The 26,183-nt window shown below is 43.9% G+C and overlaps 1 protein-coding gene across 1 annotated transcript in view; it reads right to left on the minus strand.

Moving 5' to 3' along the window:
- The window catches only part of GPR158 (G protein-coupled receptor 158), a 115,442-nt gene that overhangs the window by 41,423 nt on the left and 47,836 nt on the right, over positions 1–26,183 (minus strand). The window contains exons 3-4 of the mRNA XM_053409878.1: positions 17,975–18,077; positions 11,572–11,789 (exon numbers count right to left, since the gene is read on the minus strand). Coding sequence (XP_053265853.1) covers positions 11,572–11,789; positions 17,975–18,077 — 321 coding nt within the window. The remainder of the gene's footprint in view (positions 1–11,571; positions 11,790–17,974; positions 18,078–26,183) is intronic.

Raw genomic sequence — 26,183 nt, forward strand, 5'->3', positions numbered from 1 at the left:
ATCTGTTGTTCCTCCACCCTAGAGAATCATTAAATATCTCTTTGCCAAAATGATGCAGCTGTCTTTGGGCATTGCCGTTTCCCACAGGCTGACAAACCAGGCAGCTTCTTTGGCATAATGAAGGTTGTCATCAAATGTCAAAACATTTCCATGCTGCCCTCTGCAATGGCTACACTGTTGCTAGCAAACTGGCATTTATGGCTGGACGTGTAGTGTACATATAGGAAAATGACCAGGGAAACACCAGCATAATTTCCTTTAACAGCTCAGGCTAATGTGCCGGAGCACCAGATATCAAAATCCTGTGCTAGGAACTTTCAGTTGGTGTAGAATATTAATTTCCACAATGGATGGTGGTCGACTGATAGATAAATCTAAACGCATCCTAAGCAGTAGTGCCTGGTGATGGTTATGCAATGGCTGTGTGCCTCCCAAAAGTTACTGTGATGTTTGTAAAGATGGAACAGAAGAAGGAGGAAGGAGAGAGAGGTATGAAAGTGTCCTGCTCAATAGCAGATCATATGGTGAGGCAGCGGTACTCCTGACCTCCCAACAGCTGAGTCAGCTGCTGCTTACCAGGAAAGAGATGGGGAAAGTGAAAGGGAGGTCAGCACAGTGCAAACACACTAGCCAAGCCAATATGGTATTCCTGCCAGTGCCTTTGCACTCTGCTGACCTCCCTGCCTCCTCACTCCATCGCAGCAGCAACTCAACTGCTGGGAGGCCAAGTGAGCACCACTGTCCCACCACACCATCAGCTACTGGGCCTTCTTTTATAAACTCTAGCTTGCCTGTATGGTTAGTTTTTAATGCCTATCCATGGACTGTTCATGCATACACAGGGGGAATAAGCAATTTAAGACCCAGTGAAAAGTGTATTCTTTTGGAAGTACATTACATTGATTTCAGTACAAGTGAATATCTTTAAGACTGCAGTCTATGTAGAACAGATATAGCACTATAGAAGGTGCTGGCAGAGGCTCTTTGGCTGTCACTCTTTGGCGATGGAGGAGGATTTCATTTAGTCCACATTTTTTAACGAACTAGCCTAATTCGCACCCCCCAGGGATGGATCATAACACATGGATCATAACATAATTATTCTTTGCATTGCACACTTCCCTGAATTTCAGAGTTCTCGACTAAAAAGAATAATAATAAAAAGGCAAAAAGGCAAACTTTAGAATAAAGTATTTTTTAGAAATATGCAAGATAATATATGCAATGATATAAGCGTTGTGCGACAAAACAGGCATTTAAATGCATTTTAAAATGTGAATTTCCATACGGATCACAGATTATGGCAAAAATAAGACAGAACAGACTTACGAATGAGCACATGTGAAATAGATGCAGAATGGAAATAGAATAATCCTACCATTCCTACTCAGTCGATAAGAGAAAATATCAAGCACAAAAATGCCAATATTTCAGCATTTACATTCCTGGGTTTTGTCTTGTCTCAGATTAAAGGAAATGTGATGGTGGCAGTTCTGCGTACATTACCCTTCGGGCTCTTGAAACTCTCCCTTTTTTCTTTTCCATTGGATGCTTCCCATTTTGAGTGGGTCTTGGGGGTGTGGCAGAACACTAAAATGGCTGTCAGACATAAGAAGAGCTTTAAGAGGCAGGACCACAAAATGGCGCAGGCGAGCCTCTCCATCAATGAAAAGAATGGCACTTCTGTCACCCACCAGGATGCTCACTCACAGAGCAAAAACATCTCTTCTGTTCAGAACAGAAGGGTGGGTGGGTGACCGGTCCCAAATGAAATATGGGCATGTTTAAGGGGATGTGCCAGTACAAATAGGAAGTGGGCAGGGAGAGCAAACCATCTTTCATACAATGTGGATTTTAAAAAGGACATTTACTGAGACCTTTCACAAGTGCTCAGAGGCACACTGGCATTCATGGACAACATGTTGACGACCCACTTACATGACTGGGGCAGTTTTGGAAGTCAAGATGGCGGCGCAAGCACTTGCAGCGGCTCGGCACTCCGAAGACCGGTATCCGATTTGTGTTTTATTTTTATTTGTGAACTTACTGCTGCTATGGACTGTAAATACTCAGGCACAAGAAATTTATAGTCGTCAAGAGCTCTTAAGTATCGGCAGAGGAGAAGGTTGCAGCCAGGAGGTCTCAACCTATAACATTCCAGCTGAGCTTATCAGAGAGCCTCCATATCTTGCACATTCTTGGGATACTCCCCTTGCTCTCCTTGCCAGAAAGAAAAGAAAACGGAGAGGGCGTAAGCAGAAGAGGGGTTGCAGGGCTGGATTACGAGTGAGGCTAGGTAAAAATCCCCACAAGCCTGCATTGCCAAGTCTCCTTGTATCAAATGTGAGATCCTTGCCTAACAAGGTAGAGGAGTTGGAGCTTATTACCTCTCGGCAGAAAAGTATCCGGGACTGCTGTGTTATGGTCCTTTTAGAGACGTGGCTGGATCCCTCCTTTCCACAGGGACTTCTGCAGCTAGAAGGACGCTCAGTAATTAGAGCGGATAGAACCGCTGAATCCGGGAAGAGCAGAGGAGGAGGAATTTGCGTTTATATAAATAACAACTGGAGCTCGGACATCAAACAAATGGACACGCATTGCTCTCCTGACTTGGAGTACCTAGTGGTGAAGTGCCGCCCTTTTTATTTGCCACGTGAGTTTAATGTTGTTATAATAACAGCGGTGTATATACCTCCCGATGCAAACACTACTACAGCTATGGGCCACCTGCTAACTGCTATTAGCAAACAGCAGCGGGCCTACCCGGATGGAGCATTTGTGGTTGCTGGTGATTTTAATCGAGCCGATTTAAGGACTGTGCTTCCTAAGTTCCACCAGTATGTTGATTGTCCCACTAGGGGGGGGAAATACCCTGGACCGAGTATATAGTAACATCATGCATGGATACAAGACCAAGCCCTTGCCCAATTTGGGGCAGTCAGACCACATATCTTTACTTATGATACCATCATATAGACCTCTCGTATGCAGAATCAGACCATCAACTAGAGAGATACGAGTGTGGCCAGTAGGTGCATCTGAGCAACTTCAAGATTGCTTTCGGAGCACCGAGTGGTCGCTTTTTGTGGAGAATAATGTGGACACATACGCTTCAACAGTACTGTTCTACGTTAAAAGCTGCATTGATGTTGTCACTACCATCAAACAAATACGGGTGTTCCCTAACAACAAGCCCTGGCTAAACAGGGATGTGTATCTTCTGCTAAAGGCAAGAAATGCTGCTTTTCACTCTGGTGATGTGCAACAGTATAGAGAAGCCAGAGCCAAATTGAAAAAGGGCATTAGGAACGCCAAAGCTATGTACTGCCGGAGGATTGAAAAACATTTTGAAAGCTCCGACCCTCGTCGAGTATGGCAAGGCCTGCGACAAATTACAGGGCAAAATATTAAAAACGAACTGGCCAGTAGCAGTGCGCACCTGGCTGATCAACTGAATCAATTTTTTAGTCGCTTTGAGGTGGGAACTGGAACTACCGTCACTACAGCATTGGCTACCAGCACATCATCAGAAACTACTACTGATAGACAACCATTTTTATTACAGACCTCTGACGTACAACGTGCCTTTCGGAGCATTAACATTAGGAAGGCAGCTGGACCGGATGGAATCACGGGACGGGTTATTAGGGACTGCGCTGCAGAATTAGCTGGGGTATTTACGGACATTTTTAACCTATCCCTGTTGCAGGGTTCTGTCCCTACCTGCCTGAAGACATCGATTATAGTGCCAGTCCCCAAGCAGTCAGTGGTGGTATCTCTCAATGACTATAGACCAATAGCTCTAACATCTGTCGTTATGAAATGTTTTGAGAGATTGGTGCTAGATCATATTAAGGCTGGTCTTCCATCCACTCTAGACCCGTTCCAGTTTGCATACAGAAGAAACAGATCTACTGATGATGCTATTTCCATCGCTGTCCATACTGTACTGAGTCATCTAGAACGACAGGGAACCTACGCAAGGCTGTTGTTTGTGGACTACAGTTCTGCCTTCAATACAATTCTGCCAGACAGGTTATTTCTTAAAATGACCAACTTGGGTATACATCAGAAGATCTGTCTGTGGGTAAGGAATTTCCTGACTGATAGGCCGCAGACAGTGAGAATGGGACCTCACTATTCTTCTACTCTAGTGTTAAGCACAGGAGCCCCTCAGGGATGTGTGCTAAGTCCCTTTCTCTATTCCCTGTACACATTTGATTGCACCCCACTGTATAAGTCCAACACAATCATCAAATTTGCGGATGATACAACGGTGGTGGGGCTCATTAGTGAGAACAATGAGACTGCTTATAGGAAAGAAGTACAGGGGTTAATTCAATGGTGTAAAGAAAACAATCTTATGCTTAACACCAAAAAAACCAAAGAACTCATAATTGACTTTAGGAGAAAGAAAAGTGTATTTTTACCATTGCACATAAATGGCGAGGAGGTGGAGAGGGTTGGTAGTTTTAAATACCTGGGCATTTATATCTCTGAGGACCTCTCATGGACTGCAAATATTAATATGGTTGTGAGGAAGGTGCAGGGGAGGTTGTATTTCCTGAGAATGCTCAGGGGACTGAATCTATCTCAGCACCTACTTCTGTCCTATTATCACAGTACCATTGAGAGTGTCTTAACCTATAGTGTATTATCGTGGTATGGGAGCAGCTCTGAAACGGATAAAAAAGCTTTACAGAGAATAATTAAAATTGCCCAGAATGTTATTGGGCTCCAACTACCAACCCTGGATGAGATCTTCACGTCTCGCACTTTGAAGAAGTCACACAATATCCTGAGAGATCCCACCCATCCTGCTCACAACTTCTTTGAACTGTTGCCTTCGGGCAGAAGATATAGGACAATGAAAACACGAACCACACGCCTTCTGAATAGTTTCTATCCAAGAGCTCTGATTGCACTAAATAATGATCTTAGGGCCAGTTGCAAGAAATAGCAAGCAGGAAGTAGGAAGGAATGAGATAGGTTTTAGGTTATGTTATGCCTTTAAATAGGTTATGTTATATTCTGGATTATGTTATGTTTTATAGATTATGTCTGAATAGGATGAGAATGTTGGAGATACGTGCAAATGTGTATGTGAACCCGGTCTTTGGGTGGGTGTTTGATTTTCGTTGTTGTGTATACTGTGTATATATGGACAATGACAATAAATTTATCTTATCTTATGCATTTAAATATATGAAGGCCGTCTTTAATGATGCACTCAATATAGTCACTTCACCACAATGCAAAAGGAAATGCTTTCATACAAAACACAAGACATACAATAGCAAGAAGACAAAAAGGACTATGTGCAACAAAGAGAGGAAGAGGCACAACTGCACAACGGTCCAATTGCCCAAGTTTAAGAGTTGGTGACAATATGTACTCATGCCTCTCTCCTGCAGTATGTATTTTTGTAGGCAGTTGCCTTTTTTGGTGCATGTTGCACATTAAAAAATGCACGCACCACCCTCGAACTAGCATGCTCTGGGGGCAGATTATTACACAACGTAAAGAAGGGTGAAATTATAAAATAACAATCAAGATAAAGCAAGCCTAGCAATGCAGCAAAATTCAGCAATGGAAACCAGCAGAAAGCAATAAAATCATCAGAGTAACCAGCCGACTGATTTGCTGGAGGGAAGTAGAAAAAGAGGGAGAAGAAGGAGAAGGAGAAGAAAGACAGGCAAGCCTCACTGGGAAAGGCATTTCAGAAAAAGAATTCCATACAGGTCAAATAAGGGTGGGTGAGGTTTTTAGATTGAGGGCCATATTGACCCATTGGCAACTCTCTGGGGGCCACATGGTAAAGTAGGTGTGGCGGATGTGGAAAAGTAGGTGTGACCAAGATGGGAACATGGACATGGTAGAATCAGTAAATTTCCCTCTCCCACCCACTCAATTCATTTAATTACCTTTTCCCTCCTTTCTCCCAAAGTCATTCCTTTGTCTTCCAACCAACTGCATTCCATCTTCCCTCTCTGCCACCAAACCAAATCAACACACCATTTGCACACCCATGCTTTTATTATTAAGCAATAAAGTGTTGCTGCTGGCTACTCTGCTTGTCCCATTTTGATGCATGTGAGCAGCACTTGGGACAGATTGCTGGTGACTGTTGTGTCTTTAGCCACTGACAGCATTGCAAGCAGCTACTGAGCACGGCTATTAATAGGACTACAAGAAATTAACTCTCTAGGACTGTTATAACAACAAGGAATCAAAAACAAGGAAAGACTGGGCTGTTTGGGGAACTGCAGAAGTGGAACCTGGCTGATTTAAACTGGAAAGTGCTTGGAGAAGCTCTGAGGATGTTTAAAAAAAACACCCATGAAAAAGGACGGGGGAAATAGGGATCTTTATTTAATTTATTTGCATTGTTTTAAGCCTTCGGTTTTGCTGCAGTGAAATGCCAGGGGGTCCCCACAGGTTGCAATAAACTTTTGAGGGCCATGTATGGCTCATAGGTTATGGACTGCCCACCCATGAGCCAAAGGAAAACTCCCATGTATTCTCTTTGAAGGTGTAAACTGAGCCTTCAAAATCAACTTCAAGCATTTGGAGTGTGCATACTCAGGAGTAACAACTTTGCTAGAATTTCTACCACACACACACACACACACACACACACACACACACACACACACAGAGAGACCTTTGGAAGCCTTGTAGTGCTTCTGCAATTCCTCGTAGATATATAAAGCTCTGCAAGCTCATTTTTCTTCTGATTTGGGAAAGTATGCTTCATTATCTCCAAGCCATGTATTTGTCAAAAATGCTTACGCCAAAGGCCAGGTTTATCTCTAACTGCCCAGCTAGTCTGTGGATACCACTTTAAAACTGAGGGGTGTGTGTGTGTGTGTGTGTGTGTGTGTGTGTGTGTGTGTGTGTGTTTTCCTTGAAAAGGCAGAAGAGGAAGGAAAGAACAAGAAGTCATCAATCACAAATGAATCGCATCCAGGAGGAAAGAGTATTAGTGTTCCCCAAGCAATTCTTCAGTTCACCCACCTCCTGATCTTTTTCTCTAACACAAGAAATGTAAATCTGTCAAGGTATGTTATGATGAAGATAAGTTGCTCTGTGTCTTCTGGTATAGAGACTCTGTTCCGCACCATATACATGATCCTTTGAAGGCTTGAGGTCTAAAAATACAACACTGCAGGCTGATACGAAAGGAATCCTGCAGCCAAGGTGGCAAAGTACATATTCTTTAAGATCCACCTACCCAAATAGGTGCATTCCAGATGTTTCAGCATGGCCAACAGCCAGGAGTTGTAGCCCCAAACACCTAGAGGGCATTAGGTTGTGGAAAGCTGCTTAAAACAGTCCTCTAACTAGGGTTTGCTAATGCAGATGTGGAATTCTCTGTTTCCTTTGTGTTTGCTCACTGGTCAGACATCCCTCCATGCAGATGCTGGCGGTATTTGCTGACACCAGATTTTGTTGCTGCTGTTAACCAACAGCCTGTAGATTGTATGTAATTAAATCGTTTAAATGACGTAGTTCTGTGGAGTGTTCTGTGTTTTGCCTTCAACCAGAACCTTCGGTGGAGGAACACAGAATTGTAGAGTTGGGAGGGAACTTAGTGGTTAAGAGCAGTGGACTCATAATCTGGAGAACCAGGTTCGTGTCTCCGCTCCTCCACATGCAGCTGCTGGGTGACCTTGGGCCAGTCACACTTCTCTGAAGTCTCTCAGCCTCACTCACCTCACAGAGTGTTTGTTGTGGGGGAGGAAGAGAAAGGAGATTGTTAGCCACTTTGAGACTCCTTAGGGTAGTGATAAAGCGGGATAGCAAATCCAAACTCCTCCTCCTCCTCTTCTTCTTCTTCTTCTTCTTCTTCTTCTTCTTCTTCTTCTTCTTGTCAAACCCCCTGCAAAGCAGGAATCATTTGCCCAACCTGGGGCTTGAACCCAGAACCTTGAGATTAAGAGTCCCATGCTCTACTGACTGGGCTATCCAACAGCTGTCCAATGTGCTTAATCTAGTTATGAAGGAAGAAAACGTAAATATGAAGAAAGCAGCTTTTAGGCATAGAGACCGCAAGGAGCTTCCACTGCACTATGAAAGGTGCTCAGGGACGAAGGGTCCCTGAGAATTCAACAGAATCCTCTCCCCACCCAATGCATATGCACAGGTACATAGGTGTGACTCCCACAATGCCATCCAGTCTCGAATACAGGTCGCTTATCCTTCAGACGCAAGCAATACAAAGAAGGCTGGAGCAAGATCAGTGGCTCCCAGACCTTTTCAGGCCATTGCCCCTTTGGTTCCATAAACTCATCCCCAGGGTCCCCTACCCTACCACGTAAAAAGCATTATTCAGAATAGTGGTTTGCACAACCCACTAAGGAAGACAACAACACAATATAATTCAAACCCGTAACAAATAATTGCACATTTATTCAAAAGCCAATTAAAACTATTTTGTTTAATTAATTCAACAAAATGGTTGAATTTGATCCAGTGATACCAGGTTTTCTAAGCTGGATAGTTATTCATTGTAACTCCAGTGCCCCCTACCTTGCCTCTTAAGTAATCCCTTTGCCCCCCCCAGGGGGTGGTACACCCCACTTTGGGAACCTCTGGACTATTTGGGGGATATGGGAGTTACACGCAGCCTCTCCTATAGTTGCTGTGTGTCTATGGGCTTTGTGTGAGCATAGGTGGGGAAGCAAGGTTCTCCTGCACTTACGGGAATTGTCTTTGCCTGGGTACCGCATCCACAGATATCTGGCCTGCGGCTGGCCCTGTTCTGTGGAACAGCATTCCTATAGAGGTGCCAGCTATCTGCACCTTCCAGAAACAACTGAAGACTTTTTTTTTGTTCTGTCAAGCTTTCCAAGCTAGATGAATAGGTCTCTGCCACAGAGGCCTCCGCTGAATAGTTTGCTAAATTCATTTGCCAATATTATTTGTGCTGTTTTATAACTCCTTTTAGCTATTTTTTTATGATATTATGTACATCACCTTAAAAGAGAGATGCAGAAGGTGATTGAGAATATAATAACCATAACCCCGTCTTAAAGTTACCAGTGCGTGCACCGCCACAAGAGAATTACCTTATTGACATATCAGGATCATTTAAAATGTCAACTGACACTCATCTCATTTGTGTATGCTTATGTATATATACATAATACAACAGAATATTACGTACGTTCACAGACATGCATATTCATTGATCAAAGGCCAACGCAAAGCTATGTTCCCTGAATTAAAAGCATTCTGCCTTTGTTTTTCCAGTGAACACTTGGGAGGCTAATTTCCATTCATGATGCATGTCTCCTTAACAGTATCAGTTATTTAAGACAGCCATTAAAAGCCTATGATATTACCATAATGAAGCAAAACTTTAGAGAGTTAGAACAGAGCTCTTCAGATAAGTTACCACCAGGCTGTTAAACAGATGCCTTTTCTCTGTAATGGGATTACAGGGCTGATGTACAGGCAACTCTCTCTGTAACATAAATCACAATTGTAGCAAACACATGTCTCACGATCACAGCGAACACAAAGGATTTGCCATGGAAAGAAAGAAAGAAAAGGAGGGGGGGTTGGAAACAAAGCAGGGAGGCAGCAAAATTGTTGAAGCCAGTTCTGAGGTTTCCTGCCAGGCATTTAATTGGGGGAACTGACAGGAAGTTATCCAATACAGAATCTGTTAGATAGATGCAGTTGCTTCTGCAATGATTGCTTAGGAAAGCTAAATAGAAATGCCTGTCTATTTATAGAAAGAGGTGATTGCAGCTATTAATTTGAGCAGTGGGATTCAAGTATTTTATGTGCATTTGATTTCGCTGGTTTCTGAGTAAACTGGAAGGCTATTTTAAGGCTGAATCATTCTGAACAGAGCTGTCACAGCATTTTCTTCTTTATTAAAGATTTTCTTGGTTTACAAAAGTACATGCCTTGTCTCTTCTTTCAGGTTGTACAGTCTTTCTTACAAATCAGCTACATTTGTTGTGAGACATTAGTGTTGAGTACAGTAGAAGGTTGGGGGAGAGGAAGGGTGGTGTGGTGAGGCTTACATTACTTTTTAATAGTGTACGTGTGTGGTTTCGTGTCAGCGTCAACTGGGTAGGTTCCCTTTCTATTCGTTTATTACATTTCCTTGGTAGTGAGAGGTATAGGGGGGCCAGGGTGTGGCTGGTTGTCTGTGGTTGACTGCAGTGGGGTTTCTTTGCATTTGTGGAGGGCTTGCTGGGTCAGGTAAGCCAGACTGATCTGTATGCTGTCAGCCAATTCTTGTTGCTGTGTTGTTAGACTGTGTATGTGATAAACAGGAGCCATACTGAGGTGAAGGCGTCTTCTTCTATTTGTCCCCATGTCAGTTTCAGTTTATTGGTTAGTTTTTCTAGTACAGTGGTACTTGGGTTACAGACACTTCAGGTTACAGACTCCACTAACCCAGAAACAGTACCTCGGGCTAAGAACTTTGCTTCAGGATGAGAACAGAAATCGCGTGGCGGCAGCGGGAGGCCCCATTAGCTAAAGTGGTACCTCAGGTTAAGAACAGTTTCTGGTTACGAACGGACCTCCAGAACAAATTAAGTTCTTAACCCGAGGTACCACTGCAAGGCTGTTTCCCATACTATTTGATACCACTGGTCCATGTTTATTCCTGACAGGTCTCTCCAGTGTCTGGCTAGGAGGCTTCTGGCTGCTGACAGCAGGTGGGTTATAAGCTCTGTACAATGTGAATGGTCATTATGATCTTGGAAGATGTTCAGTAGGGCCAGTTCTGAGGTGACTTCTAATACCTGTGTAGTTATTTTGCATATTTTATTTATTCAAGAAGTCTGAGGCTGCAGTCCAAATCCTTCAAAGTCAATGGCTGGGGAAGTGGGTAGGAGGAAGACACATAGAGCAGGTACGGATGGCTTGTAGATGACTGTGATTGCAAGTTTGGGGGGCTCCACTGTGCCATAGACCTCAAGCAGGTAGTAGGGGTTAGAAGCATTCAAATCCACCCAGTTAGGGTCATAGTGACATGCCTAACACAGCCCTTCCTGCAACTAGCTTGGAATTCAGCACTTTGCAGATCTGGGCAATTAACTTCTGACTAGCGATGGACCAGGGTTGGATAGACCAGCTTGTTTCCATTTTGTGTTATTTTCACATACACCCAATCATAGGTCCATTCCATTCAGTGGGGAGGGAGTTGCATGAAAAAAACACCACACATATAAATTGTACTAATTCCATATGCATTCTATATGCATTCTTCCTCTAAAATAAGCATGTTTGTAGGCTTTTCAGTTTCCCCCTAAAACACAAACTTTTGTGAACATTTTTGAACCAGAACTGCATTGCAAAATCCAACCAAGTGCATAATCCAATCAATAGCTACAATCTGATTGGCATCTAAGTCCAGGAATGAAAAATTAGGTTGGTTTGCTTCAAAACGTGGACCAAACGAATTTCTCCTCTGCCTCTACACCAGAGCCTTCGATTTTGACTGTGACAAATTTGGGTCACTCCCTTATGGGCAAAGCACACTTACGACACGTAAGAAAACAGGCAGGAAGATTAGAAGGGGGGAAATGTTTCCAAGTTTACCTTTGCTTTGCGAAACCGGTAGACCACGAGCATGCTTATGAAGTCCAGCAGCATACAGAGAGTTTGGAATGAGATGATAGCAAGCCGTAAATACTTGTCCTCCTGTGCATAGCAGGGAGTATCATCTGTGCAGTAAGAACATCCTTCCCTGCAGGGTAAGCAGCTGTAGATTTTCTCCGACATCTCGCCTCCAGAAAAATGGCTCTCTGCAACCTTTCCTAAAAGTTTCAGATATAGGGAGGGCAGGAGAGAGAGAGAGAGAGAGAGAGAGAGAGAGAGAGAGAGAGAGAATGGGGGTATTTGGAGGGGCCATTTGCTTGCCTTCCCAGTGACCCATGTTCCACCCTCCCATTTTTCTTAACCATATAAAGCTTTGAGACAAAGCTGCCATTTCGAAGGTAGTAGCAGAAGACCGTCCTACTCTCGAGTAGGACCCTGGCAGAGACACATGCCTGACTGGCATGTTCCCTCCCTCCTGGTCGATCGTTTGGGAGCTTCAAAAGCTTTCTTCTGCCTGAACATCACAGCGACCAATGCCAACAGACATCGGCACACTTAGGGATCTGCAGAGTCTTTGCAGCTTGCATAACAGACCTCAGCAACTCAGCATTTTGGCTAATCTATTTTATTTACTTATAAACACACACGGAGCACTGCAACATGGCTCCCTCTCTCTCTAGCATCAGACGGCAAAGAGAGAGAACAAAGGCCAATAGTCACACAAACACAGTAACACAAACATCCTGTTTCCGTCACTTCCCACTCTGTGGAGTCAAAACATACACCGTCATGGGAAAGACAACAATCCCATGACTGCAACCACGGAGCAGGAATTCTAACATCAGATACCTGTGAGAAACCGATAAGAAATGCCCACGCAAAAGAGGGCTATCCCACCCTGTGGTTTGCAGCAACTTATATTCAGAAGCATGCTGCCTTCAACAGTGGAGGAAGAGCATAGCCTTCCTGTCTAGTAGCCATTGATAGCCATATCCTCCATGAATTTGTCTCAGCACTTCTCAAAGTATGAGGTCCCAAGGCTCATTATGGAAATGTGCCAGCCCAGTTTGTGTGTGCCTGCCTAGACTGGCTGTCAGGGCTGGAGTCAGAGGCAGGTCAGCACAAAGAAGTAGAGTTAGCTGTCAGTGACTGTTAGCTCTTTATTCGAGAAAATGACATACAAACTCAGCTACACTTCCCAGTAGCTCTTGCCCCTATAGAGCAGTTGCCTGGACTGAAGGGGCCTTCCACCCTTTAGTGTATTTTTGGTCTTTGTTGGAAGCCGCCCAGAGTGGCTGGGGAAACCCAGCCAGATAGGCGGGGTACAAATAATATATTACTATTATTATTATTATTATTATTATTATTATTATTATTATTATTATTATTCTGAGGCTCCCTCTCTTCTGGATGTCTCCCAAGCAGTCTAAAACTGCATCTGTTCACCTCTGGTCTCTGTTCTGCTCTCCCCACTATCCTGCATGTTCTTGGAGACAAAGGGGGAGCTTGTCACAGCAGGAGAGGGGGACTCCCTGGATTCTTCAGCAGCCTCTTCACACACACACACACACACACACACCCCAGCTTCAGCCTCAAAGTCTGAACTGCTCCCTGTCACAGGGTCCTCGTGCTCACTAAACCCTGTCTCCCCAGTATGCAGCACCTCCTCCCAATCTTTCCCTTCTGACATCTCATTGGTGTCCCACCACCAATCCCTGGGCTCAGGGCCTTTATCCTCTGGGATTTCCTTTGGGGGTTCCATTGCTGGCGCCTTCCACCACTCTTGGCACTGGCCAGCTGCAGGCTGGACTAGCATGATCACTGGCTTTAAGATTGCGATTTCCTAAATATTTGCCCTTCGCTTCCGATTCCTCACTCCTGTAGGAAATGCCTGGCCCTACTGCTGATGTCCATCTAGGCTGCAAGTATCCTTTCAAGACCCTGATTAAATTGGGCAGTGAGTTCCCTCTGCAGGCCTTGGCCTTGAACAGGACCATTTTCCTCTCCCTGCCCTCAGCTGGAGTCAGCTCTCCTACTGAGCCTTCTCTGGTCCTTCAAAAAGGAATTAACTGGGCTGTTTTTCTGGTGTTTGCATCAGGAGCAGAACCCCAAATGGAAATCCATCTGCCCTGCTATCTCAGCAACCCACTTCAGCCCCCCAGTTCTGTCTCGACCTACAACCGTGCAGCCTCACCGAAAGCAGAAGGATGGCAAAGTTTTCAGTGGGAAAAGCATCTGGCCGGCAAAATCTTGATTATTAATGATGGTGAGCAAGCAAGAACACAGCTTGACTTTCAGGTTCCTTGCTGGGTTTGCAGAGCTGGCAGTTTAGATAAACAATCTTTTTAAAACTAATGTGCTGAGGAAATTTCACAGAGCGTCAGAGGCTGCACAAACAAAAAAATCTCCACAAATTTCGCTCCGGCAACATTGCCTTCTAAAGTAGAAATGAAAAATGTGTGCATATATGAAGGTAACAGCACTTCTGGCACCCTCTAACCCAGTTTTTCCCACTGAATCGCTGCTCCCCATCTGGGGAGCAACCGTATAACTGTAGTAATTAAGCAAAATTCTGCTCAGTTAGCAGATAGCTAAGGTAAAACATGACCCACAGAGGCTGCAATCCAAAACATGCTTACCAGGCAGGAAGTCCTATTGAAACAGTGGTGCTGACATCTGAGATACACACACTTATAAATGGACCTACCTATTTTATTTATTTTATTTTATATTATACTATATTATATTATATTATATTATATTATATTATATTATATTATTTAAAATGCAGCAAGGCAGTGTATAATATTAAAAAACAGAATAGTATGATGGCATGAATTTAAAAAAAAACACTAATAAAGACTAGTTGGTAAAATACTTCTAAAAATCACATTCTATATTTCAAAGGCCTGTCAATGAAATACAGCTTTTAAAAGATGTCCATAAGAAGGCAGGGCCTGCCACACTCAAGACCTGGTCCCTGATAAAGGCTGCCAAACCTCAGGGGGCATGGAGGACCACCAAAACTGCCCCATCAGAAGATCCCAGTGATTGAGGTGGAGCATAAGGAATCACGAAGTCCTTGCGGTACTTTGGGCCCAAGTTGTTAAGACAAATTAATCCTGCGCAAGCTTCTGCACTGCTCCCAGCTTTATACATTTTGCCCTTATTTTGAATCTACAGTCCCCCCCCCCCATCCCTCCTCACAGCTGCGTTTTCTGGTTCCAGGAACATTTTACATTCTAATACTTCTGTCCAGAGTCATCTCTCTCTCCTTGTCAGACTTCAGCCAAAAAAAGAAAAAGAAAACACACCTCCCCAAAAGCTATGCAAACAGACCTCCAGGTCATGCAGTTTCTTTTGCAGCAACCATCAGCCTCCACCAGTTCCTCATCGTGCATTCATTTCCACAAAATCACCTCTTGGGTTCCCAGAGTAACAGCCCTTTTTATGTTGCAGTGGAGGCGACAGGCTACATTTTACATTTTGAATTAGTAGCTTTTCTTTCATCGTTTGACAACCTTCACCACTCTTGACACTAGCTGTCTCGCCCTTTGGTTTTGATAAGACACATATATTCCGTCTGGCAGGCTGAGAGTCACATCAAACAGCTACATCTCCAAGGATGAAGGGAATTTCTGAATGTGTCACATTATGCCAAAGAGGGTTTTGCTTTAAAAAAAAAAGTCCTCAAATTTACTTGCACGTAAGTACTATTTAATCAATAGTATTTTGCTTAATTTATTTTTTTGTTTTTGGTGTGTGGGCCATTTGTTTTCAAGTGAGAAAACCCTGAAAGGTTTTTTTTAGAAAAAATCATTATTTGTTTACTAAATTTATATGCCAGCCCTCCTTCAAAGGGTGGCAAATATGTCAATATGTACTAAAACAGTAAAATTTAAACTTCTAAAAAGAGTTAAGAACTCCTGAAAGGAACCACCTACCCTCAAACTAATAATATTAGGGTTGCCAGGCATAGGACTTTCAGCCATCAAATGCCTAGGTAAACGGTTTGCACCAGACCTTTAAATCTAGCAAAGGTAAAGGGACCCTTGACCATTAGGTCCAGTCGTGATCGACTCTGGGGTTGCGGCACTCATCTCGCTTTATTGGCCAAGGGAGTTGGCATACAGCTTCCGGGTCATGTGGCCAGCATGACTAAGCCGCTTCTGGCGAACCAGAGCAGCGCACGGAAACGCCGTTTACCTTCCTGCTGGAGTGGTACCTATTTATATACTTGCACTTAGACGTGCTTTCGAACTGCTAGGTTGGCAGGAGCAGGGACCGAGCCATGGGAGCCCACCCCGTTGCGGGGATTCGAACCGCCGACCCTCTTATCGGCAAGTCCTAGGCTCTGTGGTTTAACCCACAGCGCCACCCGCGTCCCTTTTAAATCTAGTAGCAAATGCTAATAAAGTTTATATCTATCTAAATCAAAGGAACCTCTAGTAAGCTAGAGCCATGATACGGAATGCCATGTGTGAGAGAAAGCCTATGTGAATGACTGGCAATGCCATTTCCCCCTTGCCTGTAGGCTGGAACTACATATTACATTTATAAACATGGGTTCCCAAGCAGGTAATACAAACGTGGAAATGGAGGAAGCATTTGCAGCAGAGAACCGGAAGGAAGGAACACCTCCTGCGCCTATTGATTCTTCCCTGGGTTTACTTCTGTTCCTGGAGCCCAGCTGGGTAACACAGAAAACATGGGATGGCTCAGAACCCCATGTCTTCATTGTAACATATGGTTCTGCCTTTAATCATTGCAAGAGAATAGCAGTCATCGTGATACCTTCTGTCCACGGCAAAAAAGTCAATGGGGAAAGAACTGCATGTTGTCAGCTCTCTCAAAGTAATGTAGTTTCCCCTTCATCTTGCCATTTTTCCAGCTGCAAGAGTCAGGGGTCTGCACAGAAACTCAGAAATAGCAGAAAGCACTAGATGCACAGGAAATGTCTTTGAGAATTCATGAACAGATGATCATCAATCTCCTCCACCAGACTGCCCAAACTCAATGCTGTTCACTTACCTAGGGAATGACTCTACCCTAGCTAGTGAAACTGTAGCGAGATTACCCCATCAACATCTCCCTGCTAGAGGTCACTATGGCCTGTGCTAACTATGGCATGCCAAGATTTCAAAAACTGGGTTCCAGGTCTGGGAATCCTGAGATAACCCCCACCAGAATTTTTCAGAGATTTACCACACTAGATCACATGGTAGACTTGAGCAGCCTTTCGATGTATAAAGCAGGCTTCCTCAACCACGGCCCTCCAGATGTTTTGAGACTACAATTCCCAGCATCCCTGACCACTGGTCCTGCTAGCTTGGGATCATGGGAGTTATAGGCCAAAAACCTCTGGAGGGCCGAGGTTGAGGAAGCCTGGTACAAAGGAAGGATAAAAACTGAACCCTGCATACCCCTCAAGACATAATTCTAACCCAACTTTTGCAATCGTCAAAAATATTTGGCTAAGACACAGCAAGGACAGAAAGATGCTCTTGTACATTGGTCTGTGGGGCTAGAATTCCTTATCCCCAAACTTCCTTAGAAGCCAGAATTTCCTTTGATGTCCACAAGTCTGATTTATGTTAAATGCAATAACGAAAGGGAATTGGTTGATCAAATTAAACTAATCATTGTACTAGCCATGATGGCTATGTTCTGACTCCACTATTGGAGGCGATATGCTTCTGACTACCAGTTGCTGGAAATCACATGTGAACAGAGTGCTGTTGCACTCAGGTCCTGTCTGCTGGCTTCCCAGGGAGATCTGGTTGGCCACTGTGAGAATAGGATAGTGGACTCAATGAGCCTCTGGCATGATACAGCAGGGTTCCTCTTATGTACTAGCAATGGGGAGTATAAACACCCTCTTTCCAGGAAATGTTGCAAGGTGAGAAGGGCTTAAACCCTTGAATGCAGAGCCAAAAAAACCTCAATTACCCAGAGCCTCCATTTGTTGTCTCCTGAAGTTATGCACACCGGAAAAACCAGCAGCTGGTTTATACAGATGTATAATAGAACAATGAAATTTCAAAAGGAAAATCAGCAAAACTAAAGCGCTTATAAATGGGAACGCAGCACACTTCTGCTCTAATGATGATACCACAAATTGCTGCTGCCCAGCAGCAAAGGGGTTTTAAAGGGGGGGTGGGAATTATATTTATTTACAAATCAAATACACTTAAAAGTAGGTATGTTTTACAGGATTCTCCAGAGTATCACAGATGACAAACCACAGGGCTAAAATTCCTTAAGTGATTATATAATCCCTCCGTTGCAGGCCATTGGGAATATACCGTATAGCCCTGACAAGGATAAAAAGGAACCCTGCATTATTAATACGCTCTCTCTCTCTCTCCCCATCTCTCTTTCAAACCAAAGCAAAGGCACTTACTGTGAAAGCCGTTCATTGAAAACAGTTTGGGACGATAGAATCCAGCCTTACAAACGCACTTGTAGGCTCCGAGTACAAATCCATGGCCCTTCACTGGCACACACTGGAAGGAAGGAAGGAAGGAGACAGGGAGAAGATGAAAGAGGTGCCCACTCACTTTCCCAGAGATGTTGAACATCTTCACCTTGAGCCCGACAATACAGCAGGGGGCTTTCCTTTACATTAGCAAAACAGGGTTTTTTCTTTGTAATTTGTAATTTGTTTTAACTGTTTTTCATTCTGAATTTTAAAATATTGCAACCCAAGCTGGAACCTGCTGGTGAACGATAAGATACTGTATTTTTCACTCTATAAGATGCACCAGACCACAAGACGCACCTAGTTTTTGGAGGAGGAAAACAAGAAAAAAATATTCTGAATCTCAGAAGCCAGAACAGCAAGAGGGATCGCTGTGCAGTGAAAGCAGCAATCCCTCTTGCTGTTCTGGCTTCTGAGATAGCTGTGCAGCCTGCATTCGCTCCATAGGACGCACACACATTTCCCCTTACTTTTTAGGAGGGAAAAAGTGAGTCTTATAGAGCAGTCTCACGGGAAAGGAGACGGGATGTATCCTCCCCAAGTTTTCTACCAAAGCCAGAGCAAACTTTAAAGCTGTCAAAAGTAACCTTACAGTAACTCTTCCCCCTCCCCAAAACCCACTCCCAATTTCACAGCATATGCATAAATACTTATCCAAGCCTATTGGAAAAGTGATGAGGCATTTGCTCCGAGTAGATGGTATAACAAAATATGCAATTGCCACTTGCTGATAAACTCACTCAACAATGCAGACTCACCAGGGATGCAATCAAACGTGACACCATTCTGGACTAGCGGATACCTTTTATTTCATTCCAGCCAAAATTTTCAAATCCTAGAAGCAATTTTGCATCTGTTGTATGACTATAATGCTAGTCAGAAATTTTACTGAGCTCTGAACATAGTGCAATTGTAGATGGATGAATTGTGTCCTATATTCTTGTATAAAATAAGAATCAAAATGGCCTCTAGGAAATTGTGAGGTGCACATCCTCTATAGTATACACCAAGGAGAGATGGGCTGATGCGCTTTGGGTGAAAAAGCAATATATAGATACCCTATAATATACCATTTAGAAGTAGCCAGGGTTTTTTTCCTCCTCCGTTATCAATACTCATTTATTTATTTACATTTATATATACTGCCCATGTGAGCATCATAGGGTGGCCTTCCACAGAACCACAAAAATACATAACACAATAGCAAACACAACACACAGCCAGCCACCACTCTTCCATGTATGTTTTAAAGCAAATATTTTTCAATATCATAAATCAGCGCGTCACAATGAGGAGGGCTCTTCACCTGTTCCCTATTCCCGAGCCTGCTCTTCTCTGGTTCCACTTGCGACCTGGCACTTACGCCCATTCCTAGAACCTGACTGATCCTTCTCTGAGGGCAGTTTTCTTTCCCCCTTTTCGAAGAGAGAGAGGAGAGCTGGGGTTCCTTCGCAGCCTTCACCTGCCACGGCTGCGCTGGGCCTTAAATCTCTTTAACTCCAGGCGGATTGGCTCACCTCCAGGCTGCGCGCTGGAAACACGGGACTGCCATGCTCTAGACCATGAAGCAGAGATGCCTTCAAGGGCCCAATAGCAATGAGGCAGGCTCTTAATCAAAAAGCTTGCTGCTGGGTTGTTGGGTTGGTCTAAACACGTTGCAGTTTCACAGCTTAAGGATCTCAGGCTGCCCAGGTTTCACACATACACCCTATCAAGTCACCTCCTTATGAAAGAAAGGTCACACATGAAGACAAGCCTACAGATAGATTGTTGGTGGTTCAGCTTGGTTAACTTTAATCAATGTGATTCATCACTGCAAAGAGAGAAGAAAATGAATAATGGAGTGCCAGGCATTCTGGGCAGGCTATTTTGTATTGTTAAAATTAATCAGCTTTCTGGCTACATATTCAAAGTACATACATGATCTTGAAGGAAACAAATTATCAACTCATGGACCAATGATTAGTGATTAAATTATTTGGGGCAAGAAGCCTGACAATGCCGTCTATGCATCCAGTGCTTCAAAAATCATATTTCCCTATTAACCTCAGCTGCAAGATTCTTCGACTGACATATTCAATTTAAAGCTCAGTTAAAAAGTTAAGGGGCATCCGTCCAAACAGCCAGATTAAGCCTGCCAATTGCAACTTAACATCAGTAGTTTTCATGCAAACACATCTACTGTGCTAATTTCAGCCTCCCCAACTACCTGGGCTACTTCAGGAATATAAATTGAATCTATCCAGAGAGGCAGCCTTGTTAATCCACTTCAGAAACAGTGAAGAATCTTATGACACCTTAAAAGCTAAGAGACAGCAGTGTCCTGGACCACAGCAGAAGTTAGAACTCAAATAAAGAGGGGAAAGAACTGGCTGAGGAACAAGACTGAGTCCTTGAACTTGAGACCAAGACTAGTGACCTGCACCTGAGGCTTTGCACCAGCGCCCCTACAGGCAGTTCCTCCTTAGACTGAACAACCTGGAGAATGAAGTTCCATCATGCAAGACACCAACTGCTCACCAATACCTGCTCATTGGTGCAGATGACATACCAGGCAGGAAGAAAAGGAAAAGCACCCAATTTCTGGGCTATGGGTCAGAGGGCTTTCCTTTTAATGATATTCATTCCTCAGCAATGGTGGGTGGAGCATAGGAAGGATGGTCAAGGCCTGGGAGAAGAGGAATTAATTAGAGCAGGGGTCGGCAAGGTTTACCTCACCTGGGCCGGTTCAATCCAGCAGAGATCCCTCTGTGGGCCAGATCATGTGTGTGCGTGAGCGCGCATGATTTCTGGCGTTGGCATCTGCGCAGACACAATTTCCGGCGTCGCGGACGTGAGTTCCTGTGCCACGCCGGTTTAGTGCAACAGACGGGGACTCACTGAGCGGGCAGCTCGGTTTGGGGGCGGCTCGTGGGCTGGTTAAATGACCCCCGTGGGGCATTTGTGGCCCATGGCCTTAGGTTGACGACCCCTGAATTAGAGCAACCTTCAACCAGTGGATGACCTTCAGGTGTTTTCAATTTCAACAGGCAGCAGCAGGCAGAGCAAATGCACCCAGTGATCTGTCCATGGTACTGAAAGTCTTGTCTCTGGCCTTCTTGACCATAGACACCTACCCATCTCTGCTTGCAGATATCAAACTGAGTTCCTCATTTTCTCAAATTTTCATTACTATCCCAGAGAGTGCTGGCTGGACCCCTCTGCCTTCCAGGTGATACTTGAGCTCCACTGGCTCAAAACAGACAAGTGGAGAAAACAAAAACAAGCCCATGAAATAACAGCAAGTCTGTAACATTTCTGCACCGAACCCAAGGTAGAGGTAACAAGAGAATGATCCATTCATAACAGCAGTCACTGTGGTAGCCCTGACTTATTGGCTGTGCGGTCCTAATTTAACATATGTGATGGGAAAGAAACCCAGAGTCACAACCCAGAGTCACAATTAAGTAAGAACTAAGCAGAAGGAAATCTATTGCTAAATTCTAATTCAGCAATTTCATATTATAGCTTCCTTTTGAAGCCTTTTCGTTGAAATATGTTGGCTTTGAAGTCAGCAGCAGTATGTCCTGATTTATGGATGCTGGCACTTTTTATGACAGATTTGCTTCCATTTATTCTCTTACAGAGCTATTACTGGATCCAGTGTTATCAGTTATTTGTAATTAAATAAACCCCTGCTCATTCTCTAAAGTGGTATATGTCATCCCTTGCCAGCAATGCCCTTTTGCAGCCTGCACAGGGGAAGCAGGTCAGTCTCCACACATGAGTATAAATGGACACAAACTGGGAATCGAAAATGACAACATTCTCATACACAAAACAGTGCCATCATCAGGAATTACAACAAATACAGTCAGTAAAATGATCTAAGGAAGAGGCAGAATTGCATTGGTTCAAACTTAATCATTTCAATCCTGCCACTGCATCTCTAAATAACGAGGAAGTGTTCTGAAAGCCTCCTTCTAGATTAACAGCACTTTAAATGCATAATCATGTAATCATGTAGTTCAAATGAATTTCAACTTGGAACACACACACAAAAGAAATCCTGAATAAAAATCAATACAGTAAGGTTTTCTTCCCTTCCTTCTAACTTACATCAGATAAATAGCATCATTCTCAAAGCTAAATACAATGTAAGGCAAAATATAGGCATAGAAACTGTCGCAGGTGTGCAGCTGCTATGGCTGGACCAGAATGGGCCTGGAAACCTGCCTCAGTTGTGTTCAGTGGAGAAGGAGGAGGTGGAATGCAGGAATATGAATGTGAAGGTGGCCAGCGGAACAGGAATGGATGTGTATGGAACAAGGGATCAAATGATATGCTGGGCAGTTTACAACAGATTAAAACAATACAGCAAGAACTGAATGCAAAGCAAATTAGCCAGTTGAAATCAGATGCATTAAAAAATCAAGCAAATGATTTTAGGCATTTGTCTGGTGCCTAAATTTAAGTAGTTGCTGGGCAAACATGCTTCAGGAAGTTATTCTGTAGCTGGGGGAGGGCATCATAAAAGGGCACTGTCCTTGGGTCACCAAACCTCTGAAGGCAGAGTAGCCTTGTGCCTTGCTTTGCAGAATTCAATCCTCTACTGGAAGGGCCCCAGCCTGCATGGTCCAAGTCTGATTTTTAGGTAAAGAACAATAAGAAGGGAGAGAGGACGGGGTCTTGCGGTAGCCCATCCACAGCACCTAGGCAGTGAGCCATGGTTTGGCTAAGTACAGTGGTACCTCAGGTTACAAACGCTTCAGCTTACAGACTCCACTAACCCAGAAATAGTACCTCGGGTTAAGAACTTTGCTTCAGGATGAGAACAGAAATTGTGTGGCAGCGGCGCAGGGGCAGTGGGAGGCTCCATTAGCTAAAGTGGTACCTCAGGTTAAGAACAGTTTCAGGTTAAGAACGGACCTCCAGAACGAATTAAGTTCTGAACCCGAGGTACCACTGTACTGTGTGCTTATGAGGGCAGAAATTACAGGTGGCCTTTTAAAAGGCAAGTCTGAAGGCACAAGAGAATAGTCAGGCTGGTGGGAGGGAAGAGCAAGCAGAGACGAAACACTCCATACATTTTTCTGTTCCAAGAATTCTTGCTTCCTCACAATAACCTAGAAACCTAGTTTCCCCTATTATAAATGCTGATTTATTTTAGCCGTGCTACATAGCTTTGGCATTTGATATGCAGGCCTATTTTCTATGTCACCACAATAAAAAGCAGCCACAGGGGAGTTGGGCTGTGTGGACCAGCTTATCTAAGCTGGCTACCCCTCCAGGAAATGGTTGTTAGAGTCAACAAATGACAGTCCCTATTCCCATGGCCCTTATGCTAAGGATGTGTTTAGATTTAAGGAGGATAAGGAACCCAGGGGGGAAGATTCTGACATCTCTCACAAAACTCTAATTCTGTCCCTCTTTAAATAGCATTGGCTGGGTCCATGCGAGGCTAGCTGGAGTGGGCAGCAGGGCTAGCTCCAGGTAGGGGTGTTCTCTGGTGGACCCTCTCTTAAGAGAGGGTTCCTTAATGTTGGAAGAAGCCCCAGCTTTGATGAGCTTACCTGGTAAGAGCAACAATGCAAAACAGCTGTGTTCAGATTGGAACAAGCTGAGCCTGGAGGCCACCATTTAAATTTCCCACAATGCTCCAGGGAACAGTGCTTTGAAACATGCCCGGTTGTGAACTAGAGCCAGGTATCAAAAGCATGTCACCCCATTGCTAGCACACCTGCACTGTTTTTTATTGGGAGATTTTTTTATTGCTTTAATTCTTGGAGAGGTTAATTACTTTTTAATTACTTTCTGTTAGCTTCCATCTGTTTATCCTCTTCATATCTACAATAATGCTGGAGAATGCTGACATCCAGATTTATTTATTTTTTAAATTTCACAGCTTGGAATTACATTTGTCCACTTCACCTTGAGGTTAACCACTTCACCTCTAAGATAAGAAAATTTCCTGAATGCCAATTTGATCAGCACAAGGCATGCAAGCTCCACCCCCCAGTCATTCTTAGACTTCTTATTGGGTGAGCAATGCAGCCAAGCAACACAGTTGGAGCCTCCCTCCTCTCTGGCCAGCAGGGAGGGAGGGAGAGGAGCTGCTTCCTTTGAAACGCGGGAAATTTAAGGGACATCATCAATAAGGGACAGCAGCGGGACACGGCACTGAGATAAGGGACTGTCCCGCCAAATAAGGGACGCTTGACAGCTATGTGGGAAACTGAAGCAAGCTGAACCCTTATGAAGGCAAGCAAAGCCTGTTCTGCATTAGGTTCCACCTCCTTGAAGGAAGCGCCTATATCCTTGTTTGATTCTGTATCCTTCTGTGAGGTGTAAAATGGGATGACTATCTATCTCGTAGCTCTCTATATTTTGCTGGATTATCCCTGGACATTGCCCATCCTGGCTGGGGGTGAAAGTCAACAACAGCTGGAGAGCCACAGGTTGACCATTCATGGTCTAAAGATGGAGGAATTGCTGAGGACTCACCCTTTGAATCTGAGGGTAGTGGTAGGGGGCTTGGGGGGCACAGAAGAAGGTACTCTTGGGGGGGTATAGCCTGAATCTTATCCTCTTCTTTCTCAAAGCACTATGTGATCTGAAGGTCAGTGCCTATGCATTGTCAATAGCACTTCCATGTGGATTGATTTGTGTGCTAAAAAATACTAACATGTTGCAGGGAATACTCTAAGCTGGAACCTAGAGTTCTTCCAAGTTGCCATCCATCCTTCTTCAGTATTTCCTTTGTCCTGTGAAATTTGAGACTGGGCCCTAGAACATAGGCAACACTACTCTGCAGCAGCACATTGCAAAAAAACATATATCAGTAACTCAGGCCAATCTGCTTATTAAGGACATTTGTGTCTGCTCTGTCCCAGCTCCCCTTCTTGTTTTTCTCACCCCTAGGAATACAGTATGAAAACCATTGGTCTAGGCAGAGTAAAATAAAAGCTAGGCTATATTGTAGCTATCCACTTCTGCAAAAAAGAAGTGATTCACAATCTTTTTATAGTAAGCTTAAGGACACATTATCCACCTGTGCCTGGGCCGTGTGTGAACAACCTCCACTTGGATTATTCCCAACGGTTCAAAAGAAGGAACATCTCTCCCATTCTTTAAATAGGAACCAACAAGACTAGTGATTTATTATTTTGATTCCAGCTCAGCTCTGGACTTTGGGGATGTCATTAACTCAGGGATCAGACAAAAACTCCTTTAAAACCATGAATGCCTTGTGGTGATAGCAACAGAACTTACCTGCTTTTTTATTCTCTGTGATGAAAACAAGCTACCATCTCCTCTAGCTACCTATCAAAAAGATGCTTCAATTCACTCATCACCTAGTGCCATTCTGTTCTATCTTAAGTGTCTTCACTTTGAATTTGATTGTGTGCTGCGGCCATTGGGAATCCATATGGCAGTGTCCGGACCTTGTCCAACCCAGATCCTGGAGGGACCCATTCAGATGAAGAAACCCACTCCAGCTATAGACTAGGAGGAGTCTACAGCACCCAAAGGCATTCTGAAGAGCCCTGTATCATGGATGCTTCACCTGCCACAAATATGCGTGTTTTCTGGGATTTATAATTGATTTATGATTAATTGGGGGGGGGAGGTTGAAAATAACTTTTGTTAAGAAACCAGAAGCTTTTCTTTTAGGAATACTGGGAGAAGAGGTGCCAAAAGACCAGAAAAAAACTATTTATGTATGCAACCACAGCTGCCTGAATGATATATGCCCAAAATTGGAAAGAGGAACAGGCTCCAAAAAAAGAGACAATTGGCAATCAAAACTGATGGAATATGCAGAGATGGCGAAACTCACTGGAAGTTTAAAAGATCAAGACGAGAGCCTTTTTTTTACTAGAATGGGGGGGAAATTATTGAATACATGAAAACAAATTGTAAACAATTAAACACCTTAGGAGGATTGACATAAACACGAGCAGTAAGGAATAAAAGGCCTCCCAGGTGCCCATGGGTATCCCACAAGCGTAATCTGTGGGCAAACAGTGCTTTCTTGTGATTCCCACCGATAGATAATCAGCATACTGGCTCTGACAGTGGAGGCAGAATATAGCCACCATGGCTTGCAGTCGTTGTTAGTCCACTTTTCCATGAATCTGTGTAATCCAAT

This window comes from Podarcis raffonei, chromosome 12 (assembly GCF_027172205.1).
Source record: "Podarcis raffonei isolate rPodRaf1 chromosome 12, rPodRaf1.pri, whole genome shotgun sequence".
Taxonomy (NCBI): domain Eukaryota; kingdom Metazoa; phylum Chordata; class Lepidosauria; order Squamata; family Lacertidae; genus Podarcis; species Podarcis raffonei.